The sequence below is a fragment of the Aythya ferina genome, assembly GCF_964211825.1.
Source record: "Aythya ferina genome assembly, chromosome: 8".
Lineage (NCBI taxonomy): Eukaryota > Metazoa > Chordata > Aves > Anseriformes > Anatidae > Aythya > Aythya ferina.
The window spans coordinates 23,878,083-23,903,949 of NC_140304.1; the positions used below are offsets into that span (position 1 = coordinate 23,878,083).

Here is a 25,867-nt window from a genome sequence, read left to right on the forward strand (position 1 = left end):
CTCAGAATTAAAACAAAGGGACTCTTTCAGATCTGCAGCCACTCGGAGATGGTCGCAGGCATGACTTCTGTTTTGCTGCTGGACAAAGAAAGCTTAACTGACCGTAAGTGAAATAAAGAGCAATTATTTGTTTCGTTTCCCATAGCACTAACAAGCAGAAGAATAATTCTCTGTATTCAGATAGCTCAAAAATGAAAGAATGAGATCGTTTTAGTTTGGATAACCTCTTTTAATGTAGGTCTGTGTTACAACCGTGTATCCATCTCAAGTGTAATGTCTCTGCAAGTGTTTTCTCTCCTGGGCCTTATGCCATGCAGCCAGATGGAACAAGTTTGTTTATTGCTTGCTGTGCTCTTTATGTGAAATGTGAAAAGTTTCCGTGCCTGTTGTTTCCTAATCCTGCTGGGTTCTGCTCATCCCAGAACGCCGTTACAGCAGGGTCAGGACTCTGCCAGACGGGACATTTTCGCCCTGAGGGGAGCGCAGTCCCTGCTGTGCTTTCCCTGAGGTACTTTTATTTCTGAGGTAATTTCACTCGCAAGATGTCCGCCCCGCGGCCCGGCGGGGAGTCCTGGCGCAGCGCCCGGGACTACAATTCCCAGCACGCCCCGCGGCAGCCGGAACCCCGTTACCTTCGCTCCTCCCCGCCTCGCTCCGCACTACACTTCCCAGCGGGCAGCGCGGCGCAGCGGCGGCAGCCGCCTCTCGGAACTACATTTCCCAGCGAGCCCCGCGCGCCGGCGCCCTGAGTGCCGGGCGGAGGGTGGGCGCGCGGCATGCTGGGAGCTGTAGTCCGGCGGCTGCGTGCGCGCGCCGCGAGGCGGGCCGGGGCGTGTCCTGGGGGGTATATAGGCGGCCGGAGGGGTAGGGGTCTGCACTCTGCCGCCGCCGCCCCTGTCTCCAGCAGCTTCTATGCAATCCTCGGCCGTCGCCGCCGCCCCCCGCGTCGAGCCCGCGTCGGCCTCCCCGACTAGGTAGGGCCGGCCCCGGGCCCGCTGCGCGCGTGCGGTGCGCCGGGGGGAGGGGGGGGGCCGGCGGGGGCGAGGGGGGCCGCTTCCCGTGCGCCTCACCGGGCAACGGGGGGGCTGGGGGCGGCGGGCGGGCTTCCTTGAGGCGAGGGGGGGGTGAGCGTGTGGCTTGGGGGGTGCTGGCTGGGCTCGGTGCCCCCTCACCTCCCCCTGTGTGTCCCCCCCCCCCCGCGGGCGGTGGTACGTGCCGCCCCGCTCCGCCGCGGCCAGCTGGGCCCGCTCGGCTCGCGCCGAGGCACCACGTGACCCGCGCGCGGCCGCGGCCATCTTTGTTGGGGGCAGCCGACGCCGTCGAGCCTGCCCGGAGAGGGTCGGGGAAGGGGGGGGTGTGGGGGGAGCGGTCACGTGGCGCGGGGCCGGCAGCCCGTGAGGAGCCGCCGGCGGGGTTTGGCGCCAAGGGCGGGGGCGGGGCGGTGGCGAGGCGGGAAGGGGCCATTGTCTGTGAGGGGCCGGGCACGGGCCCTGCTCTGGCGTCAATAAACAAATAAACAGCGCTCAGAGCCTGGTTTAGCGCAAATAAATGAGTGAACAGCCCCCAGACTTGGGTTTAACGCAAATAAACAACTCTTGGTCTTTGATTTAGCACAAATAAACGAGTAAACAGCCCTCAGCCTTTGACTTAACACACGTAAATATGTAAACAACCCTCAGTCTTGGACTTCATGCATATAAATGAGTAAATAACACTCGGTCTTTGACTTAATGCATGTAAATACATCATTAAATAACCCTCAATCTTCGACTTAACGCATGCAAATAACCCTCAGTCTCTGACCTAACACACATAAATAAATAACCCTCACTCTCTTACCTAAATAAATAGCACATACAAACAAATAACCCTCACTTTCTGACTTAACACGTAAATAAATCGATAACTAACCCCCACACCTTGTCACTCTCCCCAAAACGCTGAGGGCCGGCGGTGGTGGCTGGGCACTGCTATGGCCCCCGGCCTCACACCTCAGCCCCGCTGTGGCGACGCTGATGCCCCGCTCCTCCTGTCCCTTGCAGGATGGAAGAGGAACTGGCCGCCCCCTCCACCTCCGCCGACAAAGCAGACGGGTGAGTGGAGCCAAGGATGCTGCTGGCACCTTGAGGAGGGAGGTGGCGGGTGTGTGGCTGTCCTTGTCCTGCTGCCCCGTGGGCATCTCCTCACGCCCCACCCTGAGGTACAGGTGGGGACGTGCCCTCTGCAGCACCCTGCTTGAGGGGTGCTGAGCCAAAACCAAGGTTTGCATCCATCTGTCTCCTCAGGTGCATTGTCAGAAGCTGTAACTTGCACTTATTCTTCTCTTCTTGCAGCTGGCAAAGCCCTGTGCAGCACTGTTACACTGTTGTGCAGCCCCCTGGTATCGAGCCTCCTTTGCCATGCCTCAGTCTGACAGCCACTTCTTCCAGCATTTGTTAGAATTAACCTATTTGTCCTTAACCATCAAAACCAGAAGGTGGTCCAGACTTTAAAATAAAATTACGGTGCTGCCAGTCACGTTAATGTCTGCAGCTCACTTAAATTGAGCTGCCTAGGTCTTGAGAGCTGGGTATGAATCCGATGTGTACTTTTCTCATTACTATGGAAACTAACAATCCTGCATCTGATTTTCTCCTAGTATGGATGTGGATGGAGAATCCAAGAAACTATTGGGTTTAGGACAGAAACACTTGGTAATGGGAAATATTCCAGCTGCTGTTAATGCATTCCAGGAAGCTGCAAGCTTGCTGTAAGTAGTAAAATGTTTTGTGTGTTTTTGTAAGGGCTGGCTTTCAGGTTGACTACACTGACGTGGTTCATTCAAGATTTAGGTTTTTACATTATGTATGTTGCTATATTTATAACACAACTGAAGAGAGTGCTTAGGTGTAGGACAATACTGTAGTTGCTGTGTAACTGGGACAGCTTTTATAATGATAATAATTGGTAATGTGGTTCTCTAGGAAGGAAAAAGGATTTGATATTTTATTTTGCCTTACATAGTTCTGACGTAGTCTGTTAATGTGAAAATAAAGGAGTCGTGTAACTTGCCCATTCTTTGCTAGTCTTGATCAGTCCCCAAGGGTGATACATCTTGGGGGTTTTTAGATTAACTTGCTTTGCTGGATGCTTCTGAGATACAGCTCTAAATAAGTGAGAGGGGCATCCTTCTGTTGTTCAAAAATGGAAGATGAGCTTAGGAAACTGATTCTTTGTGTCCAGGAATTTTTAGCTTTAAAGTTCAGTATCAAAACCTCCAAAAACCAGCAGAGGCAAATAATGCTTCATTACTTTTGTAGGGGTAAAAAATATGGTGAGACAGCGGATGAGTGTGCAGAAGCTTTTTTTTATTATGGAAAATCTCTCCTGGAGTTGGCAAGGTATGCTACCAGTTGCTCACGTACGGTGCCTGTCCTTAAATGTACGGTACGCTTCCTTCAGGTGGTTTATAGCTGAACAGTAATGGGTGTGCTTCTTTTCCGAAGAAATAGGAGTGACTGTCTTAAGAGGCTGTAAAACTCAATTTTGAGAGTGAAAAATGGTATCAGAAATAAAGCTTCTGGCAGAAAAGCATTTCAAAGTAATATAGGTACTATGTGCTGTGGCTTGTTTGCTGTTATTTAAGCAATGCTTTGTAGTAGCTGTGTTTTTTTAGGAACCATTTGACAAATATCCATACTTCTCTGGAGGGAAATGTTATTTATGATGTTAGTAGGCTTATCTTCTAAGCACCTGTTACTGTCAAGGAAGCATGCAGCATGTCAGGCATCCAGAGCAGGAGTCTGGCTGGGGTAAAAGCTTTGTCCTCGTATAGGCAGGGTTGTGCTAGAGCCTCATATGCAGAGTTACACTGGGTGGAACGGGCCATGGTGGTGTAGCTTCCACAGTTTAAGAGGCGTACTTACAGGAGCCAAGGGATAACAACCTCTTATTCCCTTTAGAATGGAAAATGGTGTATTGGGAAATGCCTTAGAAGGGGTGCAGGTTGAAGAGGAAGGAGAGAAAGCTGAAGATGATTCCGCCTTACCGGCTGCTGATGGTATGTAAAGCTGTCGGTTGTGCCATGGAGGTACCGAGCTGCATTTTCTTGTCTAAATGGTCCACGTGCTGAGTATTGGCATCCCAGGTAGTCAGAAGCATTCTGTTCAAACTCCTAGCAGCCAGAACGGACTTTTGTTCTTCTAATCTTGCTTAAAGATTGAACAAAACCTCCCAAACCTCTACGAGGAACTGATTGCATAAGCGTGTGTGAAGGGTCACCAGATGTCTGTGTCCTGAAGCACTGCGCTCAGGCTTTCTTGAGCTTCACAGTCAACTTGAACTGCTTTGTAACCTTGTGGCAGTACAGTGTCTGTAGCAGGACAGCTCAGTCTGTAAATGAACTCCAAGGATGGTAACTGTTTTCCTACCCGCAGCTGGAGGTAATGCAGGGATTCTGTGGATCCAGACTCTTAAAGCACTGGCATCTCTTGCTTAGCTGTGACTAAAAATGCTAGCGCGCAAAACTGCACACTGCTTGAGTGGCCGCTTGCAATAATTCAGTCTGGGGAAGGGGAAGGGGTTTGCTTAGTCCGACTTTGTTGGTTGCATCCTAATAGCTTGTGTTGTGAAAAGGAAGTTTTTAGGAGCGTCATTTAACTCGATGACAAACCAACACGCTGGCCGAGGGTCTGAGGGTGGTGGTGTCAGTGCCCGTTAATGTCTGTGTCACTAAACTCGGAGAAATGTTTATGCTTCCTCAATCATGTAGAAGAAGCAAGGGAGGAGTTGAGAGAACAGGTATATAACGCCATGGGGGAAAAAGAAGAGGCCAAGAAGTCTACGGAAGGAGCTCCAGTCCTAGCTGAGAAGGAAGTCAAAACGGAGGATGTGGAAATGGAAGATGGAACGGAAGAAAAGCCAAGGGAAGAAGCGACTGACATGGACGTAAAGGTAGAAGAGGCTAAAGAGAAGACAGAGGCTTCTGTGGAAAAAGAATTAACTTCAGAAGAACAAAAGCAGCAGATGGCTGTGGAAAAGACAACTACAAAAGAGGAGGCAGCTGTGGAAGAGAAAGCAGTGGAAAAAGAGCAGAACACAAAGCATAAAGAGGTAGCAGAGGCAACGGAGGAGAAGGACAGAATGACAGAAGTGTCAGACAAGGAGCCAAAGGCAGCTGTGGAAGAGGCTAAGTCTACAGAAGCAGCTGTGGAAGAGAAGGGAGAGGCAGGTGAGCAGATGACAGAAGCAACAGAAAAAGAGGCAGCCGTCAAAAAGGGAGAGGCTATAGAAGGGCAGGCAGAGGCAGCTGTGGAAGAGAAGGCGTTGTCACAAGAAGTGACAGCAGAAGGGCAGGCAGCCGTCACTGTGGAGCAGAAAGAAGCTGCAGAACGGCAGGCAGAGGCAGCTGAGCAGAAGAAGGTGGAGGAGAAAGAGTCAGCAGAGCCAGCTACAGAAGAGAAACCAGCTGAACCTAAAGAGACAGAGTCCTCAAAGGAACCAGGGCCCGCAGAGGGCAAGGAACCATCTAATGACGTGGAAGAAAAGGCTGAAGTAGCAGCTAAGGTAGAGAAAGAGGAAAAGAAAGATGACCTGATGGAAGAGGGTGAAGGTGCTAAGGTAGAGAAAGAAGAGAAAGATGACCAGATGGAAGAGGGAGAAGGTAACAGTGAGGAGAAAAGTACTTGTGGGTGGCTGACTTGATGGATTTGGCTAACACCGGGTAAAGTGTTCCATTCAGAATTTTCTGTTTGCCTTAGAATAAGGAAAAGGCACTGTAAAGGGGCTCCTGGGGACTTTAAATCCAAGTAACTGGTTTTGGTAAAGTTTCAAGGAACAGTGAATAGTCTCGGTTTTCTCTAGACTAACGCTTAACTAACTGCAAAGCAAATCTTGCCTTAAAGCAAACTTACAGCCCTGTGAGATCTGTAAGTGATGGCTGGGCTGGTGGAGAATACTGAATGGATGTTCACTTGCATGCGTCTGGGTTTACTGCACTAACCTCCAAGTAACTTGAAGCACACGTTGCCTCTGGTTATAACCGTATTTTACTTGAAAAACAGGGGAGCAGGAAAATAAGAACAGCTGAATGCAAAACAAGATGGTAAATTGACTTTTCAGAGGGTAGGGAAGGAACTTTCCATTAGAGTCTTTATGGTAGTAATTAAAAGTGACAATTTGGCTGGTGAACCTAAACTTAATTTGCCCTGGGACTTGAAGGCTTATTGCATCTAGTGCAGTCTTCCAGCTACCTAGCTTTTTTTCTGCCATTCTGCTTCCCTGCTGCATTATGGCTGTTGTCAGGATTACGTTAAGTTGCCTGGCAGAAACGTGTGCGCTTTGCCAAAGTGGGACGTGCGTGGTCTTAGAAGGCCACTGCCTTCTGTGGGCCAAGTTAATCAATAAACTGATCACTGCAGCTTGGCTTGTCAGCAGCTCGGCCTTGCTGAGGAGTGGCGAGTGTTCAGACCGAACAGTTCTGTGTGCTGAGAGGGCTCGTGCTGAATGCCGAGAGGGGAAGCAGTGCCTAGAAAGGTGTCTGGCCACAGTGACTGAAATGCAAACCCAGAGAAGAGTGACCCGCTCTTTCTTGTCCTGTGAAAGGACTGAAACGAGGAATGGGAATTCAGAAACGGTCTCATCTGTACGCAGCTTGGCAGCTATCTTGCTGGAAGCGCTTGTTATCTGTAGCATGAAGTCCAGCAACTGACCAGTGCCTCTGGGGGCTGCTCAGGATCCCATGGCTTCAGCGGGGTTCACAATTGGTGAGAACTGAGTTCTAGGTGAGTTTCCGTTCTAGTATGAAGTTAAACTTAAAGCAGGGACTAAGGTTGCCTTGTACTACCTTAGCCTACAGCGCTCACAATTCAGCAAGATGGCTGCTGCTGGGAATCTAGTGTCACCCGTGCCCTTCTCACGTCCCACTTCTAACCTCTCCCTGGAAGGATAAAATATTCTGCCTGGCTCTGTGTGAAGGAAGCATGGTAACAGCAAGTGTTCTCATTCATCTACTTTCCTTCTAGAAACAGAAGAATCTGAGGAAGAAGATAAAGAAAATGACAAAGCTGAAGATGATAAGGAGAATGAATTGACAGTGGAAGACAAGGTGAGGCTGCTGAGCTCTGATATTGGTGCTCTTGAAGGAGTGATGTCTGTCTAAATGTCCCTTTAAGTTTGTAAAAGCTCACTTGTGTTTCATTTAGTCCTGTGCAGGAAATCACTTCTGTTTAGAAACCAGCATTGCTGAAGGAAAGGGCATCGTTAGGCATAGTCTGTATTGTAGGATCTTGTTCTTTTTTTTTTTTTTTCTGTGAACTTGTGCTTATTTAGCTAACACTGAAACAAATTCTTGCAGTCTATAGACCGGTGATGCAGCCTGGTAAGTGCAGGGGTGGGCTTCAGCAGGGAGGGCTGCTTTAGTTTGTTACTGAAGCTACTTACTCAAAACAGTTCTGTGTTGGTTTGTTCTGCTGTTGTCTCACTGTATGCATCGAGTGCACCCAGTCCAGTAAGTCATGATTAAGATGGGGAATTCAGTGGGAAGTGTTGTGCTGCTTGAATCTGAGGAGTTAGCTTGATGGAGCATTTCATGTTGAAGAAATCAGCCCTATTTGAATGTTGTGAAGAATGAAAGACAATCGTCTTAAATAGAATATCTCTGCCTCAGACTACTCTAATGGAGCTCAAAAGCATTTGAGAAAAAAAAAAAAGGAACATAAACTCCTATAGTGATTAGCTTATCTTAATAGCAACTTAAACCTCAGTCTTACTCTCAGGATAATATTGGTGCTTGATGCCCTGTTATTTCTGGGGAAGCGGAGGGGAAAGGCTGTATCAACTAACAATGTAAATGTGCATTTCTAGTCTTTACAGGAAAGTGAGGAGGAAGAAATTGGAAATCTTGAGCTAGCCTGGGACATGCTGGAGTTAGCGAAAGTCATCTACAAGAGGTAAAAACTGAAGCTGTAATTTGGTTGTCTGTGAGAGAGTGGGAGGGAGCTGGGAGGCGGTGTAGGTATAATGCTAGGTATTTAGGTGTTCTCATGGAAATGGCTTTTTTCCTTGATTTAGAAAAGAAACAAAAGAAGCTCAGCTCCATGCGGCTCAGGCTCATCTAAAGCTAGGAGAAGTCAGCATTGAATCTGGTAAGCAGTGCTAATTCTTACCTGTCAAGTGCTGGGTTTCATTTTGTCACTTCCTATTTCGTACTTCAGAATGAGTAGAGGTGACTGCAGTCTGATAAGATGAAGAGGCACATATTTTTTCTAATTATAATAGTACAGCCTCACGAGAAGCCTTTTTAATCAATGGATGAACAAGTGAGTTCCTTAAACAGGTATTCCGTGCTATTCCAGAAGAGCAGGAGGAAGAGTTGAGTAAGAGCTGGTGTTAGAGCAGAGCACGAGGCTGTTTCATAGGCAGGGTTTGGTTAGCTTCAGAAATTGGGAAAGACTCTTCCCTCTGAGCTCAGTGACTGAGTACTTCCATAAGGAAAGTGTCACGTGCCAAGCCACTTCTGGAACATAAAGATTTCAAATAAAAAAGGCTGATGATACTAGACTTTGTAAAATGGTGTGGTGCAGCTGGGAAAGACCCTGATGCATCAGGAAAACAGGTAGCAAGCCGCAGGTTTGTGCCTTCTAACATGTCTGTCTGCCCTTCACTTGAAAACATGTTTGTTTTGTATTTGATCTTGTTAAATCAAAGTAGGGGTGTCATCACTGGAAATAATGTGACAGGATTCTGGACAAGGCTTACAAAGTGAGGGTTGTGTTTCGTGCCACTAGAGCACTCCGTGGGGTGCTGGACTGGAAGGTGGCAGGGGACCACTCACCTCCAGCTCAGCTGCAGTTCTGCCTGGTTATATTCAACCGATAGGTAAAACAGCAGGATTAGTGTGGCAGGTTTTTGCTCAGCTTTCTAGTTTATTGTGGTATTGTAAACAGACAAAGCACCTCGAGGAAATGGACTCGGTCTTTTTCTGAGGGGAAGGCAGCGTTGGGCTGTGAGCGCTGTCACGTGCTAATAGGAGAGCAGCCTGTCGCTGAGCTCAGCTTACATTCCCTGCTACTTCTCTTCTTGGACTTCATGAAGTGGAATAAAATACGTAGTAACTGAATAAGGGTGTGGATGGTGCTTAGATAAATGCGTCTTGTTTGTAAAGACCGTATGGCTTGCTCCTATAGAAAACTATGTGCAGGCTATAGAGGAGTTCCAGGCCTGTCTGGCCCTGCAGCAGAAATACCTGGAGGCTCACGACCGCCTGCTTGCCGAAAGCCACTACCAGCTGGCCCTGGCCTACCACTACAACAGCCAGTTCGACGAGGCAGTGCTGCAGTTTGGCAAATCCGTAGAAGTCATTGACAAGAGAATGGGTGAGTGGATGTCCGAAATTGCCTAGCCAAACAGAGAGCTTTCCCAAATCAGAACTGACTTTGTTAATTGCCCTGCCAGCAATTACGTCTGCTTATTACCTTGTCATGCAAACGTTTGGTAACAGCCCAGACTAACATCTGAACAGCCAAACAGCACCTGCTGGTGGGCACTTGCCTCTGGGAACTGATAACCAAACAGGGACTTGGTGTGGAGGAGTTTTTGCCCTAATAACTATGTCATTCTAGCAATGCTTACTGAACGAATAAAGAAGTCAGAAGGTGGGTCCCCTGAAGATGAAAAGGAGATTGAAGAATTAAAAGGACTTCTCCCTGAAATCAAAGAAAAGATAGAGGATTCGAAGGAGTCTCAAAAGAGTGCAAGAGTAGCTGAGCTGGCACTGAAAGCGACTCTGGTGAGTACATCCTGCTGTTGCCTTTCAAGCAAACATCCTTCCAGTGAGATTTGAAGTAAACCAGTGATGGGAAAAGTTCAGATCAAGAAGGGAATTTAAGACAGATGACGTCTGAAAAGATTAATAGTAAATACGCTGAAATGAATTGCTCCAAACTAAACTGGACTTTGGTAGGCTTCTCGAGTAATTAAATACCTAAAGGCTAGAAATGATAGCTAAGTCAAATGTGAGACTTAAATGAGTGTTACATCGCTACGTGAACCTTTCTTCTATCCTGTATGTAAGTGTAGAAGCAGAATATAAAGTTAAGACACAAAGTTGGGTTTTCTGCAACTTACTAAACTAGTGCATTGGCCTTGTGGGAGGAGATGGCAGAACGTGCTGTTTAGCTGTTATCTTCTGCTTCTCTTAAGGTTGGAACTACGTCTGGCTTTGCACAAAGTGAAGACAGCGGTTCGGTTTCCACAGTAAGTCGAGCAAAGATGGATGCTGAGAATTCGTGACTGCTCTAAAGATTGCTGTTTGCTGTTAGTGATGTGTCATTGTTTTGTAATAGATTCCAGTTAGAAAAGCAGCAGATGGAGCATCTCAGTGTGTTACAGACATCTCTCACCTGGTCAGGAAAAAGGTGAGTTCAGAAACGATGAGTTGAACAAACAGGTGGTTAAAGTACCCCTGGCTTAACCTCTAGTTGGATTTCTTAGCTTAAGGCTTTTTCTCAACTTAGTTCTGTAACACCTGGAAAAAGAAAAACACTAAAAGTAATAAGAGATGGTGTGTGGAACTCCTTTCCACTGGGAGCTAATCAGTCTGGGAACCATCCAGCCTCCAGGAGAATAGTTGGTGATGGTTCAGCTCTCTGCCTGAGCCACGCTGGTTTAACCAGAGCTGAATTGTGTGGCTTGTGGAGGAGTTCTCTGAGCAGATGCCCTGCTCTGCTGAGAGCCTGCAAGAAGAGCAGGGCAGTGTGTAGATCTTGAAAATTAAAGGCAATTAACCAGGCTGAATTGGATTCCCTTCTTTCCAAGTGGAAATGGAGAATTGGACTTGCAAAATACCAAAGCCAGTCCAATTGTATAGCTGTGCTAAATTGCCTCTTAATGAGAAAATAAGATATTTTAAAAGAACCTAGTGCTCAATGTATAGTTCTTGTTTCTTTCCCCCCCCCCCGAACAATTTCTGCTATTGCTAAAATTATCCCACATGTGATATTGTTCTTTATATTGTATACGTGGCACAGCGTTGTCAGTTATGTTAGCCTATGTGAGTTCAGGTTTGTCTGGAGTGATTTTTACAATCACAGCTGTAACGTGTTCCCCTGCCAGATTCTAACTAAGGATAATTCTGCATTACAAATACTGGCACTTGAATTATATCCTCCTGGTTATACTTTGTGATTGAGACCTTTGTGCTAAAGCTTCAGAGCTTCAGTTAAATCCTAATACTTAAGTATTTTTCTTGAATCTGGCAAGTGGAGGTTGAGTAGATAATGTGCAATGACATCTGGATGCTAACTTTCTAAAAACACTTACATTTGTCCATAGTGAAGACTAAACAATTTTGTCCTCAGAGGAAACCAGAGGAGGAGACTCACCAGGGAGACAATGAAGCTAAGAAATCTAAACCAGAACCGGCTGTCAATGGTGGTGGTGCTGCTGCTGCCCCCAGTGGAAAGGAGGTTCCAGAAAAAATGGAAGAGGAGGTGGGCAGTAGAGTCAGGACGTGGTGCATTGTGTTCTTTTTTGTTTTGTTTTGTTTCCTGTTATGTTAAGGAGTGGTTTTAGTGCCTGGCTGGTTTTATTGCCTGCTGGGCTTCATGGGGCTTCCTGCACGAGGGGGAGTGTTCCAAGCTGCCAGGCTGCACGTTGTGCTGTGGTGTCTGACACCAAGTGAGCTGGGCAGATAACGGGCTGTGCAGCTGACGGGAGGGACAGGAACGTGTGTGCTGGGGCTCTGGGGCTTGTCGGGCTGAACAGCACAGGGCCTGTTTGTGCAGCAGAGCGCTCCAGGGTTTTAATATTTCTCACCTGGGCTACAACTGTTAATGTCTGTTGTAGTTCTGGGCTCTGAAGACCAGCAAAGCATGCCTAGTTTTGTTTTCAAACCACAAAAACAGTGAATGCTGCATGCATTGATGCTGTAATGCAGTGTTTTGTTCTGTTTCTTAAATCCAATACTTCTCTTTTCTTTCAGGCAGAGAAGAGGCCACAAGCAGAATCAGGGGCTACAGTTGAAAGCACAGTATGATAATTCTTTAACCTCGGACACTCCTCTCCTTACAAGGAAAATGGTTTTGTATATAGTGTATTTTTTCACTTTTTGGCAACTTTTGTATGACTTCAATAAAGATTGTAAGCAAATGGTCCTTGTCCTGCCCTTCCCCTTAAAAGCTCCCCCCTCTGCTCCTCACTGCCCTGGGGGTGCAGATCTCCCCCCAGGCCCTGTTGAGCTTGAAGCTCCTGGGCAAAGCCTGGCCCGCTGCTGCGGCACCTCCCCTGGCCCTGGGGGTGTTGGGGAGGTGCGATAAGAGCTTGTCTGGCCCCTGCAGCCAGTGCTCAACCTGCACCTGTGCCCTTCTGCTCTGCCACAACCTCCCTGTTCACAGGGAGCAGGGGTCAAGCGCTTGGTGGTGCTTCCCCTGCCCTGAAGCCTTTCCCAGGGCTGTTTGTGCTGGAGGTTGTGTTCCCCACATCCCTTCTGGCTTGCTGTGGGCAAACTGCTGCATTTGGTCACGTTCATTCTGGCTGGGATCAGAGCAGAGCCGTGGCCACAACTCAGACCCAAAATTCTGCAGTGCTTTAGTGCTGGGCATGAATTTCTGCATCCTCGGGGCTGGGGCAGGGGTCCTGCTCTGCCTACCTGTGCTTGGAGGGCTGGGTGGTGGAGGGGGCACAGCACAGCCTGCACCTGGCTCAGGGACGGGTACATTTGTCAAAAAAGGCTGAGAAGTGACGAGCAGCAGGGGAAGCCATTTATTAAACGCCCAGCACACGGGAGGAAATCTTGCTGTGGTTTTTGCTGCTTCCTGGCTTGAGCCATGAGGACCGCCTGTGAAGCTTCTCCTAAAAGTGGCTGGGGATGCGTCTGAAGGGGTGAGCAGCAGGGAAAGGGAGTGGGGGGAGGAAAAGTTGTGCTCCTCTTTCCCTGCTGCTGTCCCCCAGGCTGGCCAGGACAAATCACCCTTGTGTGGGGGCACTGACAACGCATCCCAACACATCCCAACCCTTCAAATGCTGCTGAAATTCCCCACACCTGGGTCCCAGGATGGCCCCACGCACATCCCCCAAACACCGCCCTTCCACAGCCTGCAGCTGTGACAGCTTTTGCCATCCCTTTATCACTGCTGTTTAATAATGCCCCCATTTCCTGCCCCAGCCCATCCCCATCTCACCTCAGGGGCAGTTCGTGCTCTGCTGGCGGCTCCCGAGCAGGAGGGGGGTCCTCCAGGGCTGCGATGGGGAGGATGGGGGCAGCGGGCGGGCGACTGGGGGCTGGGGGGCTGCCAGGCCCCAGGGCTGGTCCTGGAGCCTCCTGGGGAAGGAAAAATCTGGTGTTAATGGGATTGGGATGAGGGGCTGTGGGCACAGAGCAAATCATGCCCACAGTCCAGCACCTGGGGGGGAAAATACATCCTACTGCAGCCAAGGGAACAAATCCTGAATCAGTTCCCTGGGAAATCCCCCGCTGAGGTGAGAGGCTCCCCTGCACCCAGGGACGATGCTCTTACCGTGAGAAACCCCGGCAGAGCCCGGGCTGGTGGGAGGACCGGGGGGATCGCCCGCGGCCCCATCCCCTCCGCCTGGTGTCTCAGCATCCCCACCTCTGCCTGCAGCCGGGCCAGGCCCTCCGCCTGCTGCTGGGCCGCCAGCGAGCCTGGGGACAGCGGCTCGTCACCATGGGCCTGGGGTGCTCACCTGGCTGCCAGCCCACAGGCAGTGGGGTGCTGTGGGGAGGCAGTCGGGGGGTTCCCCATCGCCCAGCCACCTACTGGCATCAGCTCGCCTCGCCTGCCGGACCTTCAGCGCCCGGAGCTCGTCCTCCAGCCGCTGGTTCTCCAGCTCCACGGCCAGCAGCACTGCGTCGAGGTCCTGAGTGCCTGAGGCCCTGGGGCGCTCTGCTGGCAGGGCCAGGGGGGGCCTCAGTGGGGACAGAAGGGGGTCACAACCCCAGGATGGGATCTGCACCGGGGCTGCCTCTTACCTGTCCTCCTTGTGGCCCTTTTCTCCAGCGCCGTGGCCTCCACCTGGAGGTCGAGCAGCTGGGCCAGGATGGCAGCGTCGTGGCCACCGCTGCGCAGGTAGGACAGCGTCAGGGCCCTGCCACGGCACCGCTGTCAGACGGGGTGGGGGCTCCACCGGGCGCCCGCCCACCCTCGGCTCTCACCTGGCCTCAGCAGCGAGCGGCCCCGCGGGCGGCGGGAGGACGGGCCTGGGGTGGAAATGGGGCAACTGGGAGCAACTGGGAGCCTTTTTGGGGAGCAGTCTGGGTGCTTCCCCTGGAGGGAAGCTGAGCCCTGCTCGCCCCAGCTGGGACTCACCCTCCGTACGGGTGCCCAGCCTCACCCTGCGGTGCCTCTGGGGCTTGCCTGGGCTTCGGCCGCAGCTGCTCCTCTGCCAGCAGCGCCAGGCGCCGGCACAGCCCTGCGGGGGGGCAGGACGGGTCACCCCTGGAACCACAGCCCCATCGCCCCAAAACCTCCACCAGCGCCTACCTGCTCGCTGCTGCTCCAGCTGCTGCGTCCTGGCCCGGATTTCAGCCACGTGGTGCCTGTGGGCTTCCAGCAGCTCCGGTGCCCGCGGGTGCCCCTGTGGCAGGGCCGGCTGCTGGCTGGGCTCTCCCTGAGGCACACGGGGAGGGGGTGGGCATGAGGCAGAACCCACAGGGCTGGGGACAAAGCTGGGGACAAAGCCTGCACCCCGTGTGGGTGAGCTCACCTCCTTCGTCAGCCTGCTGGCAGGGGGTTGCTGGGGGCTGCGGACACGGGGCTCGGTGGCCCGGAGCAGGGCCCTCTCGCGGGGTGTGAGGATGTCCCCCAGGGGTGCCCCCCGGGCTCGCCCCGGCCCCCGTGGTCCCAATATAGCCGGAGGGAGCCCAGAAAGCAGGAGGAGGTGGCGCTGCTCGGCACGGTCTCCATGCTGGGGCATCCCAACCTCAGGGAGGTAAACAAGAAGACAAAAAAAAAAAAAAAAAAAAAAAAAAAGCTTAATACCATAACTTTTCTGTTTTTGCCAAACTAAGCGCTGAGGGGTGCAGCGTGCCCCATCTCAGACTGGGATGTATCCAGCTGACACCAGCAGGAGGACCCCATTTCCTCACCCATGCCTGACCCAACCTCACAGTACCGAGGGGTCCTGCAGCCTCCGGGCCCTGCCCGGGTCCCCCCTGGAGCCGCCGTCCATCGGTGTCCCCAGGCAGAGCCGCTCCTGGTGCGCCCGCAGCAGCAGCCGGGAGCTGAACGCCATGCGGCAGCTGGGGCAGGTGAAGGCTCCTGCGCCAGGCATTGGGCTCCCTGCAGGAAAAACACCCAAATCCCACCCCTGTGAGCCCAGCTCAGGGCTGGGGCCCTTCTCTGAGTGTGAGGGAGCACCAACCTGCTCGGGACGAGGCAGCTGTGGCCGTGTTTGGTTGCCAAGGTGGGAAGGGAGGTGCCGAGGTGCTGGGCAGGCCCTGCCCAGGCTGGCAGCGAGGGCAGTGGCGTGGGGCCGGCCCCACCAACAGCCCCCAGAGCCTAAAAGCACAGCGAGAACATCAGCTAGAAATGTTCCCCTGAGTACTGATGCAGAGAGATGGCTAAACACCAGAATTTCATTGCACATCTTTCAATCCACAGGAGACCCATGGTGAAATCCTGCCCCTGCTGAAGGCAGACCGTCTCCCCCTCAGCTCGGTGAGCCCAGGATTTCTTATTTGCTGTGCAACTCCATCCAGCCAACTTGCAAACAGCGGACAACCATGCAAATACTTCCCGATCCAAAATGCTCGTGTAGAAGCTGAACTTAAAACAGACAGTGAAATAGCTTAGGCCACAACTGAGTTGTTTGTAAAATCCTTTTTAATCTAATAGAAATGTTTTCATGAATTTTTAAAAAAGATTTCAATGAAAACAGCTTTGGATTCAGACATACCCTTGCCATGTTGTGAACAGAAACAGCAGCATTGCACTAGGAACAGGAAGTGACACCGACCAGTCGAGCTTCACTATTTTGTATGAAGCGGAAAAAAAAGCAAACTGCTTTAGTGGAAGATAATTCAGATTATTTCCATTTCTTTTCTTAAAAAAAGACAAAACCAAACATGGGCTATCATCTCAGCATTGTCTTCCCTCTCCCCTTTTAAAGGAAGAATTTAGCTTCTGCAGTCTGAGCACTACAGCAATGTTTGCCAAGTGGAAAAAATACAGTGGGAGAAGCAGCTATTTAACCCCAGTGCTATCAGAACCCCAAAGTTGCAAGTCCCTTTAGAGGAAAGCTTTTCTTACATAAGAAAGACAATTAGAATTGGCAAACTGATGCAAAATATTTATTCCAAGTTAGTTATTTTTGATGCAGTAGTTTTTCCCCCTCATACAGACTCAATGTGATAGTCACTTTTTTAAATCTGTAAATAATGTTATCAAAATAATCTTAATCTTTGAAATCTCACAAAAAATTTATATTTTACAATCCACCCTGAATATCAAGGCTGCAAGAAGAAGAACACAAACAATTCCTATATCCAAATATTTTACAGCTGTACCCAAAAAAGAAAACCACAAACGCCTGGTTAAGTGATGAAGCTCCCCGAGCCGCCAAAAAAAAATAAAATAAAAAATTCATGTTATTAGCATTAATTTAACATAATTAGAACTTCAATAGCCATTTTGTCATTGACAATGATTGTTTTAGCACATTGTTACCGCACGACATTATGTAATGCAGGCGGCACTGTTAGAAGCTTGTTGTTGCAAAGATCAGTCAGTCACTGGTATCCTGCTTACAAGACTGAACTTGTGCACTGCCCCACAAGGGATTTTTGTCAAAATTTGCTAGCTGCACAAACTTCTATAAGCATTAGGGCAAAACCAAAAGAAAAAGCTAAAGAAGCCAATTTCTCTCTTCTTTGGGATACAATTATTTCCCTTGTGCATGAAGTATCAACAACAGAAGAAAAAACTGAACAGACTGGAGACAGAATAAACTCTGTTTAGTTTATACAACCCCAAACACGTGTTGAACTATGAACTGAGTTTATTGGGTTGATTTTATTTATTTCAATTTTCTTGTGCCCAGTCTCAGGCATCGTCATCTGAAGTTTCACTGCTACTAGTTTCTGTGTCTGAGTCCTCAATCTTTGTCTTAAAAGTGCTTCTCCAGTGGAACAACAGGCTGGAGCCGCGGCCCTGAAGAAATCCGTTCTTCCCAAATCCGTTTCTTCTTCGCTGTAGAAATGAAAGCAAGTTTTAAAACAAGCATGAGTATGGAGAGTAACTGTCCCTAACCCTCTGTGGACATCAGTTATGTGTTTAACTGTATATACACATGCTCTGTATGGATAGAGTCATCAACTGGACTACAGTTTCATTAGTTGTCTTCTATACTACAGGAGATGTCTAAGAAGGGAAAGAGTGAAGAACAGTCACAAGTAGTAGGAGTTTGAAACATACCTGCTCTGATTTAATTTGGAACTCTTTGAGCTCATCCTCCGTGAGGGGAAGATAATTCTCATCATTTTCAGGATATTCCTGCCATCCCATCTCTTTCAATAACCTGATTTGTGGAAAAAGGGCACAGGAATTAAAGCAAAGGAACAAAGGTAAAGGAGAGAACAGTCTGTCCATGAAGCACAAGGTTCTGTGTTACATTACTTCAAATTCACTAGGGAATCTTCTGTATCACAGACCACTTCAACAATGCTTAGTGTTTACCCAACATTTTTCATACTCAATGTCTTTTACAAATATTTAATCACCAGCAGTCCTGTACAATGGGTGAATAACTAGTCTGGCAGAAGGAAAATAAAGCAGAAATTTGAAATTCTACCCAAGGACACTGAAGGAAGATGTGACGCAACCAATCCAGCACCTTAGCTCAGGATCTTCTAAAAGTTACTATCCACTTGTACCAGATACTCGCACGCTGCTTAATCACAAGATACAAGCTGAGATACTAAGCAAATACTTTCTTAACTCTCTCCCACGCTTACAGCATTTAAAGCAGCACAGAGTATTCTAAGTACAGACAGTAAAAGAAGTGTGAGTGTGTATCTTCATACTCCAGATCATGACACTTATGGCATCCACTTACATATTAACCAGGATCACGCTAGGTTTGCACTGCCCCACCATGCGGGCAGGTAAATATCTAGGCAGCGTTAACACACAAGGATGTGGCACTAGAGGAGTACAGGAACCTAATTACACACCATGGCCAAGTCTTGGCTCAGCTGTCAGCGTCTTGTTTTACTTTCAGTAAGACTCCACCCAGCCCAGCACTAGTAACGAAGCCCACACCTCTAGTCCAGCTTTGTGCACTTCCCAGAATTTTCTTTGGAATAAATTTCCTCCTCACACAGTCCAAGGACTCACCCTCCTTTACTCCAGACACCTTGTTTTTCCATTTCCTTACCTGTGTTCTGCTTCCAATGAGTGAGAGAGGTTTTCCCCCTCTTCTGGCAAGGGAAGAGAAAGGCCATTTTGATGGCAATTCTCTTCCCAATTTTCCTTTGGTTCTGGTGTGCTGTTGCTCTCCATCTAAAGAAAAAAAAGAAGCAAAGTGTACAGACCATGCTGACAGCACAGTTTGAAGTTCAAGCTTCTGCTCTTGGGGGTAAATCAAAGCCTTTTCACCTCTAGTCAGTGCTTTCAACACAGCCTGGGCTGACAGTGGTTTAAAAGCAATTTCTACCTATCTGTGATGAGACAACACGATATGTCACTTTGGTAGACTGCACTTTGATGTAAAGGGAGTAAGTGTTGGCATTACAAAGCTGTAATCAGCGGCTTCAGAAAGAGAATACAAAAAGCAAGAATACTCTTCTCTTAGAGATGTCCTTTACATACACATTAAACCACAGACTTCCACATTCAGAGTCCTGGTCAAAGCCTGAGGCTTCAGCCACTATCCTGCACTTTTTACAAGCACTGAATTCAGCTTTCCTGTGAATGCAGTTTGACAAGGAAGTTTGAAAGTAAGCTAAGACCTTAAAATATGGAATTGTTCAACCCCTGAGAGAATCCTTTCAAGACTCTAGATTAACTTCGCTGTCACCTTGCCTTCCACCTCATTTATTACTTTTGCATTTCAGCATGTCACATATCTCCTTTCATCTCAGTGCTCTGCACTACCTCTGCTAGCATGTGTGTCAGCCCGATGGAAGTCAGTCATTTCCTAAACCACAGCCTGAATTACACACACTGCTTTTTTCAGTACCCAACTCTTTCAATATATCATGATCATGTTATGTATGAGGAGAGAAGGGGGAGGATGGATGGACAACACGGGACAGGGGGTGCAGTGATCTTACATCATCCAGCTTGTCGCATTCTCTGTTCTCTGTTATCTCCCCATTCCTATCATCTTTCAGTGCCTTCAGGAATTCGCTCTTTTTATCAGTGGTGCGGCGCATCAGTTTTGTCAAGCGCGAAGAGCAGATCTCGATGGGAGGGGTGGTGCTGGAAGGACTCTAGACAAAGAAGGTAAAATACAGAGACTTTAAACAGTCCTGCTACGAAGATGAGGCCCTCTTCAGGCTCTGTTCCTTCAAATGCCCATCAGCTCCCAGACTAGCTCTTAAACCCTTAAGAAATCTAATTTCAAATGCTCATCGAAATACTGAATGGTGTTGTGTACCCACTTCTTACCAGCTCATGCTCCCACCTATCACTACCAACTCTAATTTTTTCTTCCTCTAGGTGTCAATTCATGTGGCCATGAATACATTTATTTTGTTCCTTGGCAACGTAACTCTCTCAAGTAATGCTGGAGGCTACAACAGAATACGGAGGCAGAAAACTTTATGCAGGACTCAGCCCACAAAATTAAAAAATTAGGGAGATTAGACTCAGTTCACATTTGTGTCTTAAGCCAACCTGGCTGCCTCTACCCTGAAATTAAGCTTTGGGGTGGTAATATCTTTTCAGGGAGTAGTACATCTTTAACCAACTGGATGTGAAACAGGTAGTCACAGTCTTTGTATCCTCTCCTGGTGAGCATGCTGCCAATTCTTGCCTACAAACACTCACAACCCAGATAACTCTGTGCCTAGCCAGTCACAGACAGCCCTTGACCCTGTGGTAAATCTGCTCAGCTGGATTCCTGAACCCAAGGTAATCTCCCATGCTCTTTGACAGCGCTTTGCTTTCTTAATTTCCATCTTTGAACCAGGCATAAGGTACAACAGTTTGCATATAAGCAGTGCCTCAGCCATGACAGTAAAATTAAAAAATTAAAACACTGCTAACCAAGATGAGTTTCAATGTAATGTTTCATCATTTTGAGTGGACATGGGAAAGAAATCTCAAAACATGCTGCATGAAAGTTCCCAATATCTTTACCTTCTCATCATACACAGACCTTGTATCTGGCTACTCTAAGATGAGGAATTTAGCCACTTATTTAAATACCTGCCTGACCCAGAACCTTGCATTCAAAGCCATTCTTTTTCTTTACTTGCTTTGGTTATCTTTTTCTCAATACAAAAGCAGAGGTCAATTTCCTAAAGCACGCAGCTTCCCCTCCTGCCTTTTTTAATTAAAAAAAAAAAGAAAAAACAGAACTAGGGTGGGAGAGTTGCAAATTCAGGCTCTTCAAAATAAACCTCCTTTACGAAGTGTTTTTATTATACCACATAGTGCTCTGAGCAAAGATTAAGGGAACTGAAATATTTAGCAAAGCAAAACCAGGCAGCAACTGCTGTTTATGTTTCTCACGCCTGATGCGCATGAAACACTCGTGTGCAATAATGCCTGTGAGGTGTGTGCTGAAAGTAATGCCTTAGGGTAAACACTTCTCAGCTAGCTTTTTCAGATTTTGCCTCACTCAACACCATCATGCACAAATTAGCAATTGTACAAGGCATAAGTGACTTCATACTACGATAAAAAGCTGGCGTAGTACTTAAAAATTAAAGCTTTAAACATGGTAATTAGTTTGACTGTAAGCAACATAAAGTAACCATCAACAAAGGAGACAGAACTGGATGTCTTCCGGTAATTTGGAATACTCTGCTAAAACCACTTGAACTTTTTGATAGAAGTAGCCTTTTTACCAGCACTGTACAGAACTGCCATGGTCCTGTGCTTCCATACTGCATATCCCCAAAAGATTCAAAGAAAAAAAGTGTATTCTAAGTATCCAAAGTTATTCAATGACATTTTTCTACTAAGTTTTGTGGAATTTCAAGCTCCAGAACAGCATTTTGCATACAAGCTAAAAAATGAACCACAGAAATGCTGGCCAAAACACGTCAAGTCCCACTTACTGCTAAAGTGTTAAGAAATTTACATTCAGAAAATCTCTCCACACTTCATACCAAAAGTGGAGGTAAGGCAGCTTTAACCTCAGCAGATTACCTCCTACCAGTGTTAAAAACAGACACCTAGATGAAGGCATGTAGACATGTTGGATCCCTTCAAAGCTCACTGCTTATATGCTGTTGTTCTCCTACAGGAAGTTAAGGCAGATCCTTCTCATCCGCCTTCTTTTCCCATATGGGAATCAGTTTACCTTTTGCTTCACATCCGTTCTTGGTATCTGCACTCCAATAGCACACCAAGTCTATGCATGTTTAACTATGCAACACCCGTCAAATTACTTTTTATTTATTTTTTTTTAAATCTGAGAGGAATCCTAATACATTTGGACAAACACCAATGGCTCTGTCTTTACATCCAGGTAAACCACATTTTTCTTTTAGCGTATCAGAGATGTCACAGGATGTACTAAGAACACACAAGCAAGTCATTATTCAAGGGTACAAACCTAGGTAGCACATGCAGAAAGCACCTTACATTTAAGCTATAGTAGGTGACAGTGATAAAGTTCCCATCATATCCCCCAAACCAATCCCTTACCTCTTTGGGAGATGTAAGGACTGAGCCACTTGCCAGTACCGCTGGTTTGGTTACAGACACTGGACTGGTAAAGGCAGAGTCACGGCCGGAGGAAAGCGAGCCTGGTTTATGTTCATTTCTGTTGGCTTTCCATGGACTTGGCTGTATTGAAAAGAACACAAAATATATAATAAATGGTAAAGCACTAGAGTGGGTTGCTTGCGAGCAGTAACACAAATACTGTATTGACTGAAGTTGTCTGTTGTATGGATTTTTTTCCTCCCTCTACAAGAACTTTCTCAACAATTTTACTCCTAAATCCATTAGTTTTTCCCTGTCATCTTCTGTTTTGCCCAAGCCACACACAATTCTGCTTCACAGGCACCTCCCTCTAATAAAACACTGCAAGAGCAAAAGGAGAAAATCGAGTGTTGCTCTTCATCAGTTGGAATCACCACTGAGTGATGCAATGCATCTTGGAGCTACACACACAGATGGGAAGTAAAAGATCCCAATTAAATTCACATTTTATATGGGAACACCGTGTGCCACAAAGAAAGGGTTTGCATCATCTGTCAGGAACTCCTCCCATGCAAGGAAGAAACACATCAAGAAATGTTTTCGTCCACACTGAGAATACCAATTATTTACTTCCTAGGGCTCTGAAAGTGTCCATCATTGTACTGATTGAGGGGAAAAAAGAAGAGCAGGCAGTTCATCCTTCTGGTAGGTGCACAAGCACCTACCGTCTTGGTCCGGATACTCTCTGCAGTATCCCTTCAGATACAGTGGTGATTTGTTGAAAAGCAAAGACTTCAAGATAACTTGTTACTTGGTATATTATTTGCAGACCTCTCGCCAAGGAAGGACAAACACTCAAGTGACAGTCTTTACTACAATGATTCTAACAAGAGATTTGTATCAAGTAGCATGAGAAATACACCTGTCAGAGCATTAGGGCATACTGATTCTTTTGAACTGATAGAGTTCAGAAGTCAAATCCAAGTCATAGCAAATTAACTAACGCACAGTGGGTTTAAGTTAAATCTGAGAGTAAGTAGATTTTGTGTTCTGTGAACAATGAAAGCAGAAGTCATTATTTCAGTATGTTCTCTCACATTAACAGGCTTCTACTCCAACTTAATATTGCCTGGTAGTACAATTTGAATGGAGAATTACTTTAACAAGGTCTTTTCCTCTGCATATTCACATGGTTGCACTTGTTCAGGCACCTAACTCTTGGCTGCTAATTGTTATTCTCCCACTGTCCACAAAGTGGCAGCTTAGACAAATTTAACGGCAGACTACTGTTACTTTCTTAGAGAGACCACTAGATTGAAGCACAACAGTTACAGATGAGAATCAAAAGGAATCGTTGCAGATTATGCCTTTCATGCATTGTTCAACTTCGAGGAATTATCCTTATCTAAAGAAAGAAACAATACACTTGTTTCACTACCACTACGTTCTCTTCCTTTGGTACAGCTAACAAAAACATATTTCATTCAGTTTGCCTGTGGCAGCTTTCCAATACTGCTGACATGGCCAAAGGGAGTGTTTTGACTCCCCTATCACTTTATGCACTACAGTTTCTACACAACTTTCTGGAGTCTTCAGAATAATGCATCCTACCATCCCTGCTTCATGCTTGCACCATTCAAAAAGGCATCATTCATGCACATAGTTTTTCTAAGGGCGTGCTGATCTCCCACCTTTAGCTCTACTAATGGCCACCATTCATTAACAAAAGAGCTGCTGATGAGAGACAATTCTTAATTATTGCAGTCCTCACCAACAAAGCGCACCATTCTACCCTGTAATCACAGCACCGTGTCAATACAAACCTACTTACAAATGACTAAATGCACATTTATATCATGACTTAACATGACTGTGATCTCTTGGGAGCTCCCACATATTGCAAGCCAATATCTTCTCCGCTGGCCCTATAGCTTTTCATGTGTTATCAGTGCTGTCACACCTGGATGAATCCAAATGTAATCCAGGCCTAGTAACTAGTTCAGTACAGAATATCCTTCACTGAAAGGCAACATAGGCTACCACTACATATTGCCATAATTCTGGTTTATATATAGATACATAATCTAGAATGCAAGTGAAAATTATGTAAAACAAGCTAAAAAACATCCAAAACAAACAACCCTGTATTTTGACATAAACCCAACTTCCACACCACAGTCACAAGGCTGTCTCAAAAAGCCTGATCATAGTTTTCAAGTTATCTATAAAAACCGGAAGATTTATTTCAACCGTGAGCACAGATATCCCAAGTTATTCTATCTGTGACTATCTTTGTACACAACGACAGCAGCTAAGACAGAAAAGCTGTATGCGCTCCTTTTCACTACAATACGATTTGCTTTGAAGCAGAGAGACAGTCTGATGGCTTGGACAAATTGTATCTTTGTCTTTTTGTTTCAAAGAGGACTCAAAACATCAGGCTAAAAATAGGTAAGACTGTATTACACATACCAACCCAGCTGTAGAAACACAAATAAAAGCCACATTAGGCTCACAGCACTACAGCTCTATCTTATTTAGCTATTCTAAACAAGTACATACCTAAACTGAAATACTTAATGGTTGATTCAGTGAACAGAAAACTCTTACTAGTAACTCTTTATAATAGGCCAATTTATCCCATACCATCAAGAAAGGGACCAGTTTTCAAAGTAAACTTTTATATTAGCTTATTGGATAATCTTTTTAATTATTAGTTTTTTTCCTGAAGTTGGCAAAATTTGGTCTGAATTAAGAAAAACTTACAAAAGGGAAAGAAGCTCTAAAACTTGCTTTCTCATAGAAAAAGTTCTGTTAAACTCTCTCACTTTGCTTTTATCTTTGAAGTGTGTAAAACTATTCTACTCTTATCACAGAAGTCTCTGTTGGAATGCAGCAGCCAGCAGTAGCAATTAACAAGTTTTGGAGAGATTGCTCTTTAAAAAGGTGTGCAAATACTCTTGAATATTTGCATACCTTTTTAAAGAACAGTCTCGCTAATAATTTTAACTTCTAAAATACCTGGACTATCAACACTCTTGCAGTGAAAGAAAGCACAGAATCCACTACTTTTCCAGGTTTTCTTTAATGCTCATAAACTGCAAAATGCTACAATCTAATCTGATCTTAACTTCAATTGTGTTTTAAACACACAGTATTGTAACCCAATAAATATTTTTAAGATAGTCATGTGAGCAATTTAAGCACATCTCAGTATGCATTCTTATCCTCTAGCGTCGCTTATTTTTGTCCAATTAAGCTATGGATTTGTCTAATATATCAGAACACCACACACTAAACCAGACACCACTATGGCCAGAACTGAGATTAGTTCTCTACATGGACAAAACCAAACGATACTTTTAAACAGGGAAAAACATCTGTAGTAATAAACAGGTCTCTATTAAAAAGGCAACTACCCTAGAAACTACCATATTCCAACTGTTATTTCTTGGATGGTTGATTCTGATATGAAGGGAGAGGTTTTTCTCTCATTCACTAACTTGGTTGGAAACCCCCATACCTTGGAAGGAGGAGCTGCAGGTTTAGGAACCAGATTTTTGTAGACACTTGGGACAATGGTGGTGGCTTTGTTGCCATTTGCCAGGTGAGAAACAGGTGATGTAAATGCAGCTGAGAAGGCAGCAGCAGGATCCTCTTTTGAAACCTTTTTGATGACCAGCATCTTGGTAGGTTGCTTGGCACTAGGGGGGTTTTCTGTAAAAACAAAACAGGAAAGATTCTGAAATACAAATGTTCTGTTCCATAACAGGTTCAGTGCACTGCTCCAGCTTCTCCCCTCTGAACCTTAGAAACGACATGTCTAATTCTGAGATTGCTATCAGCTGTTCTTTTGTTTCAGCTTTGAGCAGAAAGATAAGGATGTCAAAGTCCATTTTTTTTCCCCTCTGTTTAGCCACAACAACTCCCTTGACTCTGAAGGGAAAAACCTACGGTGACATCAGCCAACAGCCTTCCCACCATACTGCAGAAATCAGGACAGATCAGAGCAGTTCTTTGAGCAACCATGGATCAGTTGTTAATTCACTAAC

The 25,867-nt window shown here is 46.7% G+C and overlaps 2 protein-coding genes across 4 annotated transcripts in view; one reads left to right on the forward strand and one right to left on the reverse strand.

Annotated features, from left to right (window-relative positions):
• Positions 1–781: 781 nt before the first annotated feature.
• NASP (nuclear autoantigenic sperm protein) lies at positions 782–12,126 on the forward strand. Of its 3 annotated transcripts, none has more exons than XR_014695553.1 (15): positions 782–974; positions 2,043–2,093; positions 2,639–2,749; positions 3,300–3,380; positions 3,942–4,039; positions 4,751–5,641; positions 7,002–7,084; positions 7,843–7,928; positions 8,050–8,123; positions 9,165–9,353; positions 9,600–9,766; positions 10,180–10,233; positions 10,323–10,394; positions 11,311–11,468; positions 11,960–12,126. XR_014695553.1 is itself a non-coding variant. In XM_084527989.1 (15 exons), the coding sequence occupies exons 1-15, from the start codon at positions 913–915 to the stop codon at positions 12,011–12,013; spliced, it is 2,205 nt and encodes a 734-aa protein (XP_084384115.1). In that variant the 5' UTR covers positions 782–912; the 3' UTR covers positions 12,014–12,126. The 3 variants fall into 3 exon arrangements, 2 of the variants coding, with proteins under 2 accessions (XP_084384115.1, XP_084384116.1); XM_084527989.1 differs by having other exon boundaries at positions 11,337–11,468; XM_084527990.1 differs by lacking the exon at positions 11,311–11,468.
• Positions 12,127–16,263: 4,137 nt separating this feature from the next.
• Positions 16,264–25,867, reverse strand: part of GPBP1L1 (GC-rich promoter binding protein 1 like 1) — a 32,007-nt gene continuing 22,403 nt past the window's right edge. Inside the window, exons 7-12 of the mRNA XM_084528010.1 lie at positions 25,339–25,532; positions 21,816–21,956; positions 19,268–19,426; positions 18,370–18,494; positions 17,409–17,511; positions 16,264–17,183 (exon numbers count right to left, since the gene is read on the reverse strand). Coding sequence (XP_084384136.1) covers positions 17,037–17,183; positions 17,409–17,511; positions 18,370–18,494; positions 19,268–19,426; positions 21,816–21,956; positions 25,339–25,532 — 869 coding nt within the window. The 3' untranslated portion in view covers positions 16,264–17,036. The remainder of the gene's footprint in view (positions 17,184–17,408; positions 17,512–18,369; positions 18,495–19,267; positions 19,427–21,815; positions 21,957–25,338; positions 25,533–25,867) is intronic.